At 35.9% G+C, this 18,280-nt stretch overlaps 1 protein-coding gene across 2 annotated transcripts in view; it reads right to left on the reverse strand.

The window, feature by feature from the left end:
* NECAB1 (N-terminal EF-hand calcium binding protein 1) overlaps window positions 1-18,280 on the reverse strand; it is a 279,489-nt gene that overhangs the window by 72,972 nt on the left and 188,237 nt on the right. For both annotated transcript variants that reach the window (XM_079901334.1, XM_079901335.1), the window contains exon 6: window positions 3,113-3,249. In XM_079901334.1, the coding sequence (XP_079757460.1) occupies window positions 3,113-3,249 (137 nt within the window). The remainder of the gene's footprint in view (window positions 1-3,112; window positions 3,250-18,280) is intronic.

Here is an 18,280-nt window from a genome sequence, read left to right on the forward strand (position 1 = left end):
ATGATACTGTGTGATTCCTCCTTGGAGTTGATAGCTAGAATAGATGACTTCTCAATTTTTTCTATATTTCAGCAAGTCATTGTATCCTTAGGTTTCACAAGTGTTAAGCCCCGAGGTAATATTGATGCTGAGAGGTAGCAAATTATTACAAATGTGGAATTTTTAAAGATATCTGTGGGTTGCAACTTTTGACTGCACAGAGCCTCATGGAATCTTCCTTTATGGTATAAAAACACTAATGAATTTTTGGATATACTTATTTGACCTCTCCTCTCTGAGCTTCTTCTCTTCTCCCCCAAATCTTTACTACATACTACTATGAGACTATTTCCCTTAAACTCCATTTTTACTATATTTCTCCTTTCTTTACAACCACCAATGATAATCTCTGATCATATGAAGTCTAAACGCATCTGTTTAGCTTTGAAGACCTATCCTGACCCTAGATTCCAGGTAAGTTGGTCTTTCCACTGTCCCAGGTCCATATCCACTGCTCTTCTATATGGCTCACTTTACCTGGAATCCCCTTTGATTTATTCAGTTTTATATATTTAACATGTAGCTGTGCCAGGTATAGGGAAACAAGAAAAAGTCCCTGCCATCTAGAAACTCAAAGTCTAATGGGGGAGATAATTAAGGAACTGAGATCGTAAGTAGATATAAGTGGAGGGTACTAACGGGAGTAGTGGAGTGGGAGGTAGGTATAAAATTCTGTTTTGTGAGCAGTGAAAGCTTCCTAGAGAAAGTTCTGTCCAAACAGAGACCAAACAAAGTAGGAGGATGAGTTAGCCAGATGAGAGAAGATGGGTAATATAGCGTAGATGAGGACAACCCTCCCTTCAGGGAGATATCATTCTGCCATTAAATCTACCCAAAAGATCCAATTCAGGTCTTATCTCCCTATGAGGCTCCTTCACTTGTTTCTTATTTGATATCATAGGAAAAAGGGCAGCCATCTTTCTTCTCTTTGTCTTTTTTCCAATGATGAGGCCCCTGGGGCTCTCTTCACTTTGGTTTCTGGTGGCTAGCTGATAGGAAGATGGAGCCTTGGGAACAGAGATAGAGTCCCTGTATGCTTGGGCCTAATTCGCATGCTTCAGTCAGAGTAATCAGAGACTTCACATTGGATATTATGGACACAAACATGCTTCAGTCAGAGTAACCAGAGACTTCACATTGGATATTATGGACACAAACATGCTTCAGTCAGAGTAACCAGAGACTTCACGTTGGATATTATGGACACAAACCCATAGTGGAACTTTGTTTTCTATTTGCTTGTTTGTGTATTTTTTTCTAGAAACCTCCCTGGGAAGAGTATCGTGGATTTGTGGTGAGATTTGGGCATCTCTGGGTGCCTTAGCCAAATTCTATTCAATAGCACTCTCCCAAACTGATATTAGATCTGTAATATTTTCCATTCTTCTAAGCTGTTTTTGAGCTAGAAACCTAGAAATAAAAGATTCATTAATTCTCTAGTGTCTTCTAATTTCCTTAAACTCTTATGCTCCTTCTCATTAAACACAGCTGCAGTGCAGCTGTTGGCAGCAGTCGCAGGAGTTCAAGGCTAGCCTGTGGCCTAACACAAGGAATAGTTGTTCATTATGCATTCACTCTATGGTGGTGAATGTAGAATGCAAATTTGTACAAGGTGACTATAGAAAATAAAAACCAAAGTGCAGGTGAAGAAAGGGAACAGAATCCTTTTTCAAGCCTCTTCTCAGGTGGCAAAAGATTGAGTCTAAAAATGGACAATCCATTTTACCTCAAGAAAACCTGAACAAAAGACAACAAATCAGGCCTCATTTTCTCATCAGGAACATGAAATCAATTTCATTGTGCTTCAAGATATTCAGTTATCCTCTGTTCAAACCTGAGGAGATGGGTTGTTGCTTCTCTAAAGCTAATTGTTACACTTTGTCATTTGATATGGAATCACCCAATACAGTGAAGAAAATACTAAGTTTATAAGTGAAATGCCATGCAGATCCATTGGAGAGTGCATATCAATGTTCATCAGCTGCACAAGCTCATTAGATCTGAGATTACAGGCTTTTTTGTTAGAATTTGGTGGTGCTCACTCATTTTGACATTATAAACATAAAATTGAAAATTCCACTGTTTTTCTGATACGTCCTAATAATTATGTACCCATTAATTTGTCTTAAAAAATTGGCCTACTGAGCAGTCTCTTATCAGCCTGTTCAAAAAACTTACTGTGTGGTTCTCTATAACTTAAAATGCAGAACTTTTGCATTGCACATGCAAAAGTTTGTTGCATAAGCAAGAGTTTTGCCAAGCTCTTCTCTGGCTTGCAAGGTAAAAATTATAACTCAAGAAATTACCAACTGTTGTTTGGAATTATTCTGATGTCTGCTTTACACATTTCTAATTCAAGTTTATCTTTAGCATTAGTACCATTATTTATACAACTACTATATTATCACTACTTATCTTCTCAATTAGTGGCATTGAATTTTGAAAGTTTCTCCCATCATTCACTTTTCTTTATTTCCTTAAATAATTAGGCTTATTGAATTCTCAAGTCTCCTGCTATATCTAGATTCACTGAGCCTATAAGATTTTTCTCCATCATTTCCGTAATTTTCAAGTATACTCATTAAGAAGATTAGCTCAAATGTCATCAGGAAACTCCATGAAACTGTCTTTCATGTCTATCTATACTAAATCTTTTACTCTTCTGAAATCTCTTGGCAATATATTTCCCCTTCTCTGTGGTATTTATCACTTGTAGCTTGCATTATAGTTTTAGTGTTCATATTTTATTTATGTAATAGACTTTAGCCTCCTTAAGAATTGGGACTTTGTAAAATGTATCTTTACATTATCACAGCAAATTGTAAAGTCTTCTCCATCTATTAAATTCTCAATTAAAATTTGTTGAATAAATGATGGATAGTAAAAGAAAAAGGAGAATGGTCTTTTCTAGAGGAAAATATAAGGCTAGTATCCATTGGAGGTCCCTGCCATTCCATTTAAATCTATTCATTCTCATTTTTAGTTTTTACTAGTTTAAGTATGATGCCCTTCAACTGGTCTTTCATAAACATGGAGTCACTAAAGACACATCATATGAAAGCATTTAACTTGCCTTTCTTGACGAGTTTGCTCCTCAGTAATTTCCATGGCACATTCCAGAGAGTTCTGGAGAGACTGCAGTTGATTCAAGGTCTCTTTCAATAAAAATCGAGTTACAAATTGTTTCAAATTGGAAGCCTCTTGGTAATCCTAAGGATGACAAAACAAATGCAATTAGAAATATGGTAGGAAAAAATAACCAGGAGTGTTTTTTTCCCCATGTACCCATCAATCTCAGATTAATCCTTGAGAAAAATAGACAAAGAGGAGAGAAAACATGTTGGGTCCTGGAGGTTGGGGCAGAATTCTATCTACCCACCAGAAGTTGAATAAGAAAGCTGCAGAAATGACTTGAATATCTCATATCCCATTGCACCTGCTTCAAGATTAGAAAAAATGACAAAAACCAGTCAAATTATGGAATAGACATATGTAGAAAAGGAAGAAAATTACCTGGAGAAAAGTTTGGATCGTGACTAATTCTGGGTGTTTTTTTTTCTCTTACCAACTAAATGTACTCAAATGTTGACAGTTGGCTTAATTCTCTCTTGATGTATTTATTATGCTTGATCTGTATTACACTGAAGCCAAAGGAACTTGTGTGTTGTTATTTCAAAATTCAGAAAATGTTAGGCTTGGAATACTTAAACACTTTACTAAATCTGCTTACGTCCCTCCTTCAGGAAATTTACCCGAAGCTCAGCTGCATCTAACTTCTAGTACAACACCTCAGCCACAAAAGCACCTTCACTCAAACAACCCCAAGTCTACACAGAGATCATCAGAAACATAATCACTATACCTGCCAAACTTAGTCTAGGTATACAGGTGGATTGTGGATGGTGCTACTTGTTGCTATTGTCTTCTTCTTTTTTATTTTATAAATTTATTTATTTAATTTATTTATTTTTGGCTGCGTTGGGTCTTTTTTGCTGCACACGGGCCTTCTCTAGTTGTGGCGAGCGGGGTCTACTCTTCGTTGTGGTGCGTGAGCTTCTCATTGTGGTGACTTCTCTTATTGTGGAGCGTGGGCTTCAGTAGTTGTGGCACATGGGCTCAGCAGTTGTGGCTTGCAGGCTCTAGAGCGCAGGCTCAGTAGTTGTGGCGCATGGTCTTAATTGTTCCGCGGCATGTGGGATCTTCCCAGACCAGGGCTCGAACCCATGTCCCCTGCATTGGCAGGCAGATTCTTAACCACTAAGCCACCAGAGAAGCCCGCTCTTGCCTTCTAAAGTCGTAGAGAGAACCAAGGCAGAAAATAAAATCAGGTTGGCATGGAATGAAACGGTGACAGAACCACTTTTTCAGGTCATGGGACCAGCCAGCTAAACCTGATTTCCTAGAGTCTCAGGTGGGAACAATAGACAAAAGTTCAGCCAAGGAAAGGATTTATTTGGCTCCATTCCTAAACAACATGATTATCTCATGATTGAAAATACAAAACTGAAAGGAATGATGGTGACAAGATAATGCTAGGAAATACAGCATGCTGGGGAATCTTGGGGCATGGTTGCAAATCCAAGCAAACAAGATTTAATTAATCTCTCTGGGTCTCAGCTTTCTCACTTACAAATCAGACTAAGCACTCTGGCATACATTCCAACTCAAAAACATTCTGTACTTCTATCAATTCTAAATTAGGAAATATTGAGCTTCTGGACTCCTGATACAAGTTACTTTGTTATTTTTCTTCTGTTAACGGAACAACCTAATGTTGTAGAAAACTTCATTTCTTTCCTAATGTGAAATCATAGAAGGTTTCGATCATCAATCCCTTTTCTAAGTTCATTTTTTTTGCAGCTGAACAGCACAGGAGATTTTCTTATCACCATATCTTATTTAAAAATTAAAAATTTTAATGTCTTTAAACTCCACCTAACAAACTAACCATAAAATGAAACATCACATGCTATAATAGCCATTAGGATTTTTGGTGAGTTAATTCAAGATAAAAAATATACAAAATATTTAATTTGATCAAATAGCTTGCCACTCAGCAGCAATAAAAGTTTCAAAAATTATTTCTCAATGTGTTTTTTTAAAATTGAGTAAAGCTTTCCTTTGAGATGAAAAGGAAACATGATGACAGGAAAAATTGTGTTTGATCCATTCCCTGCAGTTATTCCATTTTGCTAAAGCATATTTTTAAAATAAAATGTATTAAGACGATGAGAAGATGTAATTGTGTAGTCAGAGATCATACCAATTGTATTTGCACCTCAGTATACACTGCACTAATCTAAAGCAAATGATATTGTACTTATTTGAGGAGAGCAGGTAAAAGTGAAGGAACTATGCATTTATTGAGCTATGCAGCACTACATTGGCCTTATTCTTTTCTCATTTAAGTGTTAAATATTTGTCATGTCAGAACTATCTATAGAAAGGAGATTTTGTTTTTTGGGTTATCCAATTTAAACACTCTGGTCACTGAGATTAGACTTTAGCTTCAGAGACACAAAGGTCTACTCTTCTGTATGCCCCATGGTGCCCAGAGCAAATACTCATCCAACACTTGAATGTTTGCAGATAAGCTAACTGAGAATTGTTTGTGTTTGCTATTTTGGTCTTACATATAAAGACTGTGGTGATGTTAGAGTTTTGAGGACAGCTAAAATCAGTCAACTGGCTACTCTGTCATTTTCTATCATAGCAAATTAAGAAATTGTTATGCTGAGACTTGCATCTTACCTTGAGAATTTGTTATCCTCATTAGTAACTCTCCAGATAACATTAAGAGATGGCACAACCCAAATGGTACATTTGACAGAAATGTTGATGCCTTGACATTGAGAGGAGTGGTGGGTGGGTTTAAGGCTTTGGGGGATTAGGTTTTTGAGTCAACTATGAAGATTTGCTGTTATGTGCTGCCCTTGATGATAAGGAGAAAAAAGAGCTTGTTTTCTAATATTTATCATTCCAAACTCAGCTCATGGTATCATCTGTGTATTGCCTTTCCTCCCCTTGAACCACTATTTCTTTTCACAGGATTAGGCACACATCCTTTCACTCTGTATGCTCTTGTAACAATGTTTCCTTACCTAGGGTATAATTTTATCATTTTATATTGTAATATGTTGTTTACTAACATGTCTTGATCATCTCTGCCTCCAGAATACCCAGAACAAAGCCTGGCTCACAGCAGCTGATCCTTAAATGCTTAAAGACTACGTGAGGTACAGGGAATCACATGGAGATTCAGGCACCAGAGGGAGTGTCAGTTCTGGAAATTCCTCTTGCCTCTCCCCAATTACCAGATGCCTTCCCCTACATCTAGCCCTTGCTGGTGGTAGATGCTGCTGTGCAGCTTGTCCAGTCATGTGGGCTCTAGAATAAAGAGAAATACAGCTTTATTTTTAACAGATTGTCCTCATTTCATTTTCTAGACCATTTGTTCATCTTCTTCCCTTCCCTTAATCTGGATCCCAAGGTTTAGGACTGTAGACCCAGGTGGCTTAGATCCAATCTTCCTTTCCTTCCCTCAGATATGCAGCAGATGTTCCTTTGGAAGGCAGTGGCAAAAGAAGCAGATGGAAAATTAAATAGATAACAAGCTGGGAAATGTCAAAGCCTTGCCCTTTTTATTCTCAACAAATGTGTTGGCTGAGAAGGTACAGAAAGGGATCTTTGCATACTGAACTCCCGGAAGACTGATATATTGGCTTAAGGCACATATTCCTTTGGGCAAAACCTGGAATCTGAGAGATAGGTAGAAAGAACTAATAAAGCAGTAAAAAAAATATACAAATGGTACCTGATATTCAAATTCTGCCTCTTTTTCCAAACACAGGTTATTCTTTCATGTCTATTAAAAAGGATATGGGCAAATGAAGGTTTAGAGCATGTTTCTCAGATTCCAATAATGTTCGTTGAATTCACTGATAATTGTTCAAGTGATAATCAAGTGGAAATTGTCAATAAAGTAGCATTAATATTTCCATTTGTGCCTTTGGAAAGTCAGAACGTAAATATTTCAATCCACGTATTTACTTTGTGTGGAGCTGGAACAAGGCTAGGAGTCATTCAAGTAAAATCCTTAGCATTAGAAGCATGGTACTTTGAAAATCAGGTTTCTTAGAGGACTGACTGTGCATTTTTACTGTCAGGTCATCATCAGAAAGCAAGCTCTTTCCCATCTGGGTGATGGAAGAGTGGAAATCTTAGCTATTAACCCACTATGAATCACTTCAGTTAATTATGAAAATGAGTGCATAGTCTTCCCTGTTTGTATTTGTCCTACTTGAAAATTAATCAAGTCAGTGACAACCCATCTCAGTGTCTTCTTGTTTATGAAATCAGACACAATCACACTTAGCAGGGGGTACTACTTCTGACTGCCTTTTAATCTAAGCTCCTGCTGCTCTACCTGTTGTGTGAGACATCTGTGCCAGCTTCTATAACAGGAAAAAATTTACTTTTACAAAAATAGTGCTGTTTTTTTCTCCTTTCCTACTTTCCCCCAAACTGTTACTTTGTAAATACTAACTGGCTTATCTATTAATATACTAATACTAACTATTATCTATGTCCTATTTCTTTAAACATTCTTAGGCTTTCATTTTATTATTTTTATTAAAAAAATTATTGCGGTATAGTTGATTTAAAATGTTGTGTTAGTTTCAGGTGTGCAGCAAAGTGAATCATATATATACATATATATATATATATATATATATACCCTTTTTTTTAGATTCTTTTCCCATATAGGCCATTACAGAGTACTGAGTAGAGTTCCCTGTGCTATACAGTAGGTCCTTATTTGTTACCTATTTTATATTAGTGTGTATATGTCATCCCCCATCTTCCAATTTATCCCTCCCCGGCTTACCCCCTGGTAACCATAAGGTTGTTTTCTACATATGTAACTCTATTTCTGTTTTGTAGTTAAGTTCATTTGTCCCCTTTTTTTTTTAGATTCCACATATAAGTGATATTATATGATATCTGTCTTTCTCTGTCTGACTTACTTCACTCAGTATGACAATGTCTAGGTCCATCCATGTTGCTGCAAATGGCATTATTTCCTTCTTTATGGCTGAATAATATTCCATTGTATATATGTACCACATCTTCTTTATCCATTCCTCTGTTAATGGACATTTAGGTTGCTTCCATATCCTAGTTATTGTCAATAACTGCAATGAACATTGGGGTGCATGTATCTTTTTGAATTATAGTTTTCTCTGGATATACGCCCAGGAGTGGGATTGCTGGATCACATGGTAGTTCTATTTTTAGTTTTTTAAGGAACTTCCATACTATTCTCCATAATGGCTCTATCAATTTACATTTCCACCAACAGCGCAAGAAGGTTCCCCTTTCTCCACACCCTCTCCAGCATTTATTGTTTGTAGATTTTTTGATGATGGCCATTGACTGGTGTGAGGTGATACCTCATTGTAGTTTTGATTTGCATTTCTCTAATAATTAGTGTGTTGAACATCTTTTCATGTGCTTTTAAGCCATCTGTATATCTTCTTTGGAGAAATATCTATTTAGATCTTCCACTCATTTTTTGATTGGGTTATTTGTTTTTTTGATGTTGAGCTGCATGAACTGTTTAAATATTTTGGAGATTAATCCCTTGTTGGTTGCTTCACTTGCAAATATTTTCTCCCATTCTGAGAGTTGTCTTTTTGTTTTGTTTATGGTGTCCTTTGCTGTGCGAAAGTTTTCAAGTTTCACTAGGTCCCATTTGTTTATTTTTGTTTTTATTTTCATTACTCTAGGAGGTAGGACCTACCTCAACATAATAAAGGCCATATATGACAAAGCCACAGCAAACATCATTCTCAATGGTGAAAAACTGAAAGCATTTCCTCTAAGATCAGGAACAAGACAAGTATGTCCACTCTCACTGCTATGATTCAACATAGTTTTGGAAGTCTTAGCCACGGCAGTCAGAGAAGAAAAAGAAATAGAAGGAATCCAAATTGGAAAAGAAGAAGTAAAACTGTCACTGTTTCCAATTACATGATACTATACACAGAAAATCCTAAAGATGTTATCCGAAAACTACTAGAGCTCATAAATGAATTCAGTAAAGTTGCAGGATACAAAATTAATAGACAGAAATCTCTTGCATTCCTATACACTAACAACAAAAGATCAGAAAGAGGAATCCCATTTAACATCCCATCAAAAAGAATAAAATACCTAGGAATAAACCTACCTAAGGAGGCAAAAGACCTGTACTCAGAAAACTATAAAACACTGATGAAAGATATCAAAGATGACACAAACAGATGGAGAGATATACCCTGTTCTTGGATTGGAAGAATCAATATTGTGAAAATGACTATACTACCCAAAGCAATCTACAGATTCAATGCAATCCCTATCAAATTACCAATGGCATTTTTCTCAGAATTAGAATAAAACATTTTACAGTTTGTATGGAAGCACAAAAGACGATGAATAGTCAAAGCAATCTTGAGAAAGAAAAATGGAGCTGGAGGAATCAGGCTCCCTGATTTCATACTGTACTACAAACCTACAGTCATCAAAACATTATGGTACTGACACACAAAAAAGAAATATAGATCAATGGAACAGGATAGAAAGTCCAGAGATAAACCCACACACCTATGGTCACCTAATCTGTGACAAAATAGGCAAGACTCTACAATGGAGAAAAGATAGCCTCTTCAAGAAATGGTGCTGGGAAAACTGGACAGCTACATGTAAAAGAATGAAATTTGAACACTCCCTAACATCATACACAAAAATAAACTTGAAATGGATTGAAGACCTAAATGTAAGATTGGACACTATTAAACTCTTAGAGCAAAACATGGGCAGAACACCCTTAGACATAAATCGCAGTACTCTTTCATTTTAAATGATACACTTTTTAAACTAGGAGAACACCATATCAAGTTTAATTCTTATAAAACTGAGAAAAAAATCTGGTCCTTAATTACGTGCCTTAAAAATGAACTGAGGTTAATTCCAGATAGGTCTTTGGAAAGCTTAGAAGACAGAGCAAGAGATTAAAATATTTTCAAACTGCAGATCCCCATGTATTAAGAGAATTATAGTTTTGCAGTTTAGTGAAAGAGGAAACAAGGCTCTAATTTTGTAATAAAATGTTATTAAATAACCAAGAAATTTTTAAAAATCTAAATCCTATCATAACTAGATATTTTCTAGTTTGAAATCAGAAAATACTGTAGAGATGTTATATTATTTAAGACTTTTAAATTGACAAACTCCATTATAAAGGGCTCATCCTGGAGTTGTCAAGGATTTTTTTCATGTAGGTTTCTTTCCTCTGGCTCCTTCTATTGCTCTGTCTCACACCAGCAGCCCCTAACAAGAACATATGGCCCCTTGAATGTCTTTGCTCAGAGAACAATGCCAAAGTAACCTCAAAGTAACCCTCTTCAAACAAGTAGAATTTCAGGAAAATATGCATGGGTATGAAAATGGGAACATATATAGAGTTAACCAAACTTGGAGATTAATAACAGATGAAGACACAGATCACATTCATGTGCATCTGACAACATAGTGTGGTAGTTAAGAAACTGGGTCTGGGGACTTCCTTGGTGGCCCAGTGGTAAAGAATCCACCTTACAATGCAGGGGACGCAGGTTCGATCCCTGGTTGGGGAACTCAACACCCACATGCCGTGGGGCAACTAAGCCTGCATGCCACAACTACTGATCTTGCGCACCTCAACTAGTGAGGCTGCATGCTACAAACTACAGAGCCCACGCACCCTGGAGCCTGTGTGCCACAACTAGAGAAGAGAAAATCCTCACGGCATAACTAGAGAGAAGCCCATGAGCCACAATGAAGAGCCCGTGTGACACAACCAGGACCTGATGCAGCCAAAAATAAATTAAATAAATAAATAATAATAAAAAGAAACTGGGTCTGGAGATATTTACACTGAAGTTCTAATATGTGCTTGTACCACTTAACAGCATTGTGAACTTGGGAAAAATTAAAATTAAAAAAAAATTAAAAACTTCTAAGTTCCTATTTTCCTAACTGTAAGATAAGAACAGTATCAATCTCATAGCTTGCTGTGAGAAGTAAATGAAAAATACATGGCATGTAAAGTGCACTGTATGATGTCTAGCTTGTAGTTTTCGATAAATGAATATTCACTATTGTTATAAATCCATTGGTGGAAGGATATTACAAAGTGTAATGAACAGATCATTGGCCTAAAACTCACAAGGCCTGGGTTTAAATGGTGTGATAATAGTTCAGTTCACAATTATTGCTAGGATAAATATATGGTTCGTTTGGTATGTAACAGGCTTTCTACAAATATTAATTTTTCTGAGTTTTTTCTACATATAGTTAGTATTGCACATCTGTTACCTTGATTTTTCAGAAATGTATAATTTTTACATTCATATTTGTTACCCCATTGAAGCTGTGGCCCATGAAATTTGGTCTTTGAGGAGTTACAATGTAGAGTTACAAATATATAGTTCAACTGCAAAATTAATTTAAAAGTGTTTCTGTCTTTGACTTGTTTCTCATCAAGGATAGCATATGAGATCCAATTTATAAATCTAAACAACACTTCTTGCACTATCTCTTTTATCTACTCTGAATTCTGTCAACCATATCCACTTCCAGACCATTTCATTTTCCAGAATCTGTTCAAAATTCTTTCTCAGTCTCTAATGTGATTTTACTCCCTCTTTTTCTTTTCTCTCCCAGATCTTTTTATGTATATTGGCTAAGATTTCTTCCCTTCTCCTCAAGTCATTATGAGTGTGGTTCTATTCATCCGGGCCCATTTCTTTATTCTGCTTCATAGGAACATAGAAACCAGAAAAATAATAGCAGGAGGATATGGGGAAGATGTCCATGTTGGTGGCATTGTTTTTGAAACTCCAGGAATTCTCACATAAAAAACAATAGTGCAAATAGATAACAACAACAACAAAACTCCATAGCCAACAAATAACAACAAAACTAGAGTTTAAGGTATCATCATGAACCACAAGTTACAAGTGGTTAAGGACAAAATCACTGATAGCCAGAAGGTCTGCATTGCATGGTATTACTGGCTGGATGTATAGGAAGAAACAAAGGGAAGCAATGGGATATGTGACACACCTGAAAACAAGAGAACTTCAAAATAGCCAACAAATGTTCACAAGAAAGGATAATTGGCTAGCTTGAGAACAGCTAAACCTGGGAGGATTTTTATCCCAAAGTAGGTGAGCATAAAAATCTTAGTAAAATCTAGAGAGGTTGGAAGCATGAGCCCCTGTGAACTCTTGAAATTAAGTAGCTAAGATGGTATGCTAGGAGGCTGCCACACTGAAGATAAACTGCAGGGAGTCAAATCAAAACTGAGCAGGACAGGTTCACAGAGATCAAGAAGAGAAGATTCAAATAAAAGTCAGGGAGAGGTACAGAGCCAGAAATCTCAGAAGAAAAGACACTATAGTTTTCAATACTACAAGATAACCAAGAGGGAGGTCTGTGAATTCAGAAAAACTATTCTGAATACAACCTTCTTTGAAAAATCCAGGAAAATTAGTATTTTTTTAAAGTAGGCAATAGAAAATTATTAAGGTCAAATTCTATATAATTTTATTATAAAAAAGGGATATGAGCAAAATCACATTCCTGCAGACAGTGAACGCACACCAGAAAGACAAGCCCACCAAAAAGATCAAAAGTATAACCAACTATTTTAAAATGAGACAAAAGACATTAATGAAAAATTGAAGAAAAAAGAAAATAAGGAAAAGAAACAAAAAGGATTTGAGATGAAGTAACGAATATTGTAGATATGCAAAGAAGATCCAAAATACTTAGAGTTCCTAAAGAATAAGTGTAGAAATCAACAAAGAAACAGAACAAATACTAGAATCTAACATTCAAGAATGTTTTTCTGAAATAAAAAGATTTGAAATTAGGTATAAAGCCATACTACATGTGTAAGAATACCAACTCAGAACAAACACATCAAGACATATTTTAGTGAAATTACTGGACTTTAAACGCAAAGAAAAAAGTCTTTGTGTACTTACACATAAAGAGAAAATGAGTCTCAGAGTTAAAAAAACCTAGATTATGTTGAGGCTTTACAAAAGCAATGCCTTTTTACCAGAAGAAAGTATAGAAACATATTTCAGGTATACAATAAGAAAATGAAGCCAACGATTTTACATCAGGAAAATTGACTTCTAAGTGTAAGGTGCACAGAAAAATTGTCAATATGTAAAAACTTAGATTAAATTGTTCACATGATCTCTTCCTGAGGAATCAACTAGAGAATGAGCTTCATACAGCCTAAATTACTAGAGTGTTCAACATAAAGACCAATGATGTAGGCCAGGTACTGGCAAACTATTTTGGAGAGGACTACACAGTAAATATTTTAGACTTTATGAACCAAGAGGCCACAAATCCTGCCAATATAGCATGAAATCAGCCATAGATAATTATTAAATGAATGAGTCTGGCTGTGTTTGTAGACCATATTAAACATGTGCTTGGCAGATTTTGGCAGATGGCTGAAGTTTTCTGACCCCTAATTTGGGCACTGAACATCAAAAGAGACAATCAGATAGTATGTGCTTCCTGATGAGATAACACACTATCAGGTAAAGTCTTGTCAAATGAGACTTTGGATTCAGCTGACAATTTGAAGTAAAAACAGAGTTCAAAAGAACATGATGAATTGTACCATCAGAAGTCAACAGCAGTCTAGATGGTGAGCATCTCTCTAAAGGATTTCAAGGTAACCTGCAAATTAAAAGAGTTTAACAGACATAAAAATGGGCACAAATAAACTATAGCTTTTAGGGATGAACATTTGTATGATGAAACCATAATAAAATGCAAGGAAATGATTACTAGAGAGATCAATTTGGTCATTATTTACAGGGGAGGGAGGGGATTATAATTGGGACAAGGCACATGGAAGGTCTAGGGTGGTTGGTAAGTTTGTAATTTTGATCTGAGTGGTAGGGTATAATTATTAAGTTCCACATTTGATTTCTGTGGCTTTTCTCTTTCTCATTTTTATTTTACAACAAAAGGGTTAAGATATGTGTACGAACCAGTCTGGTGGAGGTACACTATTCTCATGTTTGAGAGGTTATGGGAATAGACAGATATGGGCTGTAAAATACAGGACTGTTTGGCAAGCAGTAGAAATACATACAAATTAGTAACTTTTACCACTTCTCATATACTGTCTTCTTAACTGCTGGTCTGCATTTTTCTGGAGTGTAACACAGAAACAAATGTCATTTTTTTTTTCAGTATAAAGAGCCCAGAGCTATATTTCTGCATAAATTGAGCTCAATATATTTGTTGATATTGATAATAAAATATAACCAAAATTTCTTCTCCCAAAATAGGGTGCTTTCCACATTACTGCTCACACACTTTCTTTTGAATGTCATTTTTAAGCACATGAAATACCTCAAGGGTAACATCCACTTGTAATTTTTCTCCTCCTAAACACCATGTATATGAGGTATCTAAAATATGCAAATTAAAATAATGAAAGAGTGGAATGGTGGTTGTAAGGAGCTGGAGCGGGGGAGATGAAAATGGGGAGTTACTAGTCAACAGGCCTAAGTTTCAGTTAAGCAAGATGATTAAATTCTAGAGATCTGCTGTACAACATTGTACCTATAGCCAATGGTAATGTACTGTACACTTAAAAATTTAAGAGGATAGATCCCATGTTACTACCATAATAAAATAAATAAATAGATAAATAAGTGGATACATTTTTTAAAAGTCTGAGAAACACTAAAAAGAAGAAACATTTCCAAACCTCTATTTTCAAATTGATTTTTATCACACACAGAGCATCTTCTTTTTAAAAAAAGTAAAGCTTTACTTTCAAGCTCCTTGATTAATCTTTACTTTGGGGAAAAAAAGAATAAAATTTGTAGATTAGTAACTCTATTATTTACTGAATATCCCTTTGTAAATACAACTGTGTAAGGTGCATTTAAAAAGGAAATAAAACAGCCTGATTTTGCAGTTGTTATAGATTAAAATGCATTCATTTCACGAACACTTATCTTACATTAACACACAGAAAACACTGATAAAGTACAGATGAGGTTTTAGCCAAACACTAACTACGCATAGGGTTTACTAATTAGGACACATTTCCATTCCCCTACAAAATGAATATTAACTACTAAAAGTCTCACTTGGCATGAGAGAGAGATATTTAATTATTAACAAGAACATGGTATCTATAGTCTGTTGATCTGAGAAACAAACTTCAGTATCAGAAAGTCACTGAATTTCATAGGCAAGCAGCTAATCAAAGACAACATATTATAGAGCTAAAAGGGAGCACTGAATACAAATTTCTCATTTCCAAAATGAGGTATAGATTAAGGATACTTGTTCAAGTTCACACAGCCCTCCTAGAGTAGACTAGAATACAGTTGTCTTTTTCCTGCTGCTTCATATCAAAAAGTGTTTAAAACACAAAATTCCTCTTGATCATTTCTGGGTCTGTGGAGAGAAACAGCAATTTCCAGCCTCTTGAGGCTGTGAAGGGCAGAGGCTCTTGACTCTAAAACTGCCCTTAAGGGCACTTCTGGAAGGAAAGCTTTTCAGAGCGAAGAACGAGCAATTAAAATGGAGGGGAAATGTCATCTAAATTGCAGCTAAACTTCTATTTAAGCTGATAGTAGCAAAAAGGCAGCATAAATTTCTGAAAATCAGTTTTTCTTGATCACAGACACAAATCATGTCATCTTCAGAAGGTTTTTCTCAGAAACATTTAAGGCCTTCACGTAAAGATTCATCAAAGTCCATGCTGAACTGAGTATCTCCAGGCTGCCAGTTATTTCAATTATAATTTCATATTCTTCTTTCATATTTGAGATAGATTTTCTGTGTTCTGTATTGAATCAAACACTCAAAAACCTTAATATTAGATGCTAATTTAGATTTTAGAAGAAATGAAAAAGTTATAACCTTATTATCCATCAATCTATTTTTCATCACTGAAATAAAAACATTTAAATATTTAGAATGATTAAAGTATGTTGCTGAAAAAAAAACAAGAAACTGATAGAGCAAAATTAATTCATTTTTTATGTAAACAACAAAAAGCAAATTTCGATTAGGCATTTTGAGCTCCAGACTTGGGGTACTATGGAAAATGAAAAGACTATAAGACAGTGATGAAACTCATAAGAATCTTGATGGTTTCTTACAAAAGGATACATTTTAATCAGAAGCTTAGAGTTTGCTCCTTTGCTATGACAACAGATGTAGAGTCCTGTAGTTGGAAGGTTAATAATCTTCATTATGCTCAGAAGTGGCCCCATGTTAACAGTTTAGTGATTGGACTGCAAGGAACTGATTTGAGTATTTCTACCAAATTCTGAATAATATTTTTTGATCCTCATGGAGGACATGATTCCATGTTGACAGGCTTGGCCATGAACTCACAGTGTGACTTTGGGTAAGTCCATTAACTCTCATGTGCTTGTTTCCTCAAATCTATGAAATGGGAGCACTGGGCTCAGCTTCCACCCCAGAACAGGCTAAGTCTGTGTTCACTGGTTCGTCTAATGCTGGTTGGAAAGAAAAGAACCTATTTTTCCTCTTCTTTGCATAGCTGAAGCAATTCTCTTGTACCCACTCTACCCTTCTCTTCTTGCTCTATGGTCTCAAAAAAGGTCAATGCAGGGAGATACAGATTACAGAATTATGATCATTCTGTTGCGTGCATCTTGATATTTCACATGATCCTTGAATCTTACCACTTCGGTAAATAAGAACTAAAGTCAGCTGCTTTGCTGATGAGCAACTTTTTATTTTCTTAATGAAACGAAGAAAATAACTCTAATAATGAAAATGTGCAAACAGTAGAATCCCAGAGAAAATCACAGGGAAGGTTTTATTCCTTTTAATTAGAGAGGATACCTTTATAGTACCCAGTTAAATACTAATGTCGTCTTCAAAGCTTCACATCAGGTAGTCAGTGTTTGCGTAGCAACACTGATTATTCTTACTAGTGTATTTGACTCTAGGGAGGAATGTTAGGTTTCCTTCTCCCATACTGTCAACACTGGGTCTCAGAATATTTCCAGAATATTCTAAGAACTATAATGTTCATCCTCATTATAAAACTGTATCAAGAATAAGGACCTACCTGAGTTACATATTTCCTATGACAAAGAAAAAAAGCATTGTAAACCTTTCTGGATCAAACCAGGGTATAATAAATATACACAAAAATCAAATGTACTATATAGTATTATATACACCAAGGATGATATATGAGCATCAGTAGATATAGACCTAGGCAATTTGCTTTTGATGCAGTCACTATCCCTTTCTGCACATCTCTCTCTGTCTCAGAGTTTCTCCAGCTCAGAAACTTTGGATCCCATCCTTTTACTCTTAGCAAGCTTCCCACTATCCTTTGCTAAGTTATTAGATAACAAAGATATTAGGTCTTTCCCTTCCCATGGACATTTGCTTTTGAGACTTAAGAGAAATGGATTGCTAAAGGTGAATTTTTAAGAATTTGTGAATCTTTGCCCATGATCCTGAAATCATATTCTGGTATATAGTAGGTACTATGGCAGCCATAGAGGTGCTACCAGAGAAAACCTGTCAAAAGAACATACTTATTTGACAGCCTTCAGCTACTATACCTTAGGGAGCCTCTGAAATGTTAATGCTGAAGCCACATTCTCTCCAGGCTATTCCTAACTAATGATTGAACATAGTGAAGGTTAGAGAGCTGGGCCATTTCTGCCTGATGTGGAACTCCTTTTGGGGCAGGCTTTGCTCTGGGGCTCCCCATTGGCCTGGTCAGGACTTAGAGGTATTTCATGCTCAACTTTCATGTCTTTTTCCAGATGTCAGATCAGCATCATAGTGCAAAGCTTCTTCCCACTATTCCTGCTTCCTCTCCCCTTTACCCTTCAGAGGCATTTCTCCCAACAAATTTCTTGCACTCCTAGATCCATCTTGGCATCTGCTTTCCAGAGGATTTGAGCAGACACAGCACTCCATAAATATTGGTTGGGTCAGATAAAGGAATCTCAGGATGAAATACATGAACTATTAGAAGAGGTGAAGTGAGCTGTGAGGAAACAAGATTGAGTACCTACCATTTGCCAGGTGCTTAGCTGTAAGAGAAACTCATGCAGTTGGACTAAAAGATTAGTTGAAATAATGTGTGCTCAGTAGC

Source organism: Stenella coeruleoalba (genome assembly GCF_951394435.1).
Source record: "Stenella coeruleoalba genome assembly, chromosome: 17".
Lineage (NCBI taxonomy): Eukaryota > Metazoa > Chordata > Mammalia > Artiodactyla > Delphinidae > Stenella > Stenella coeruleoalba.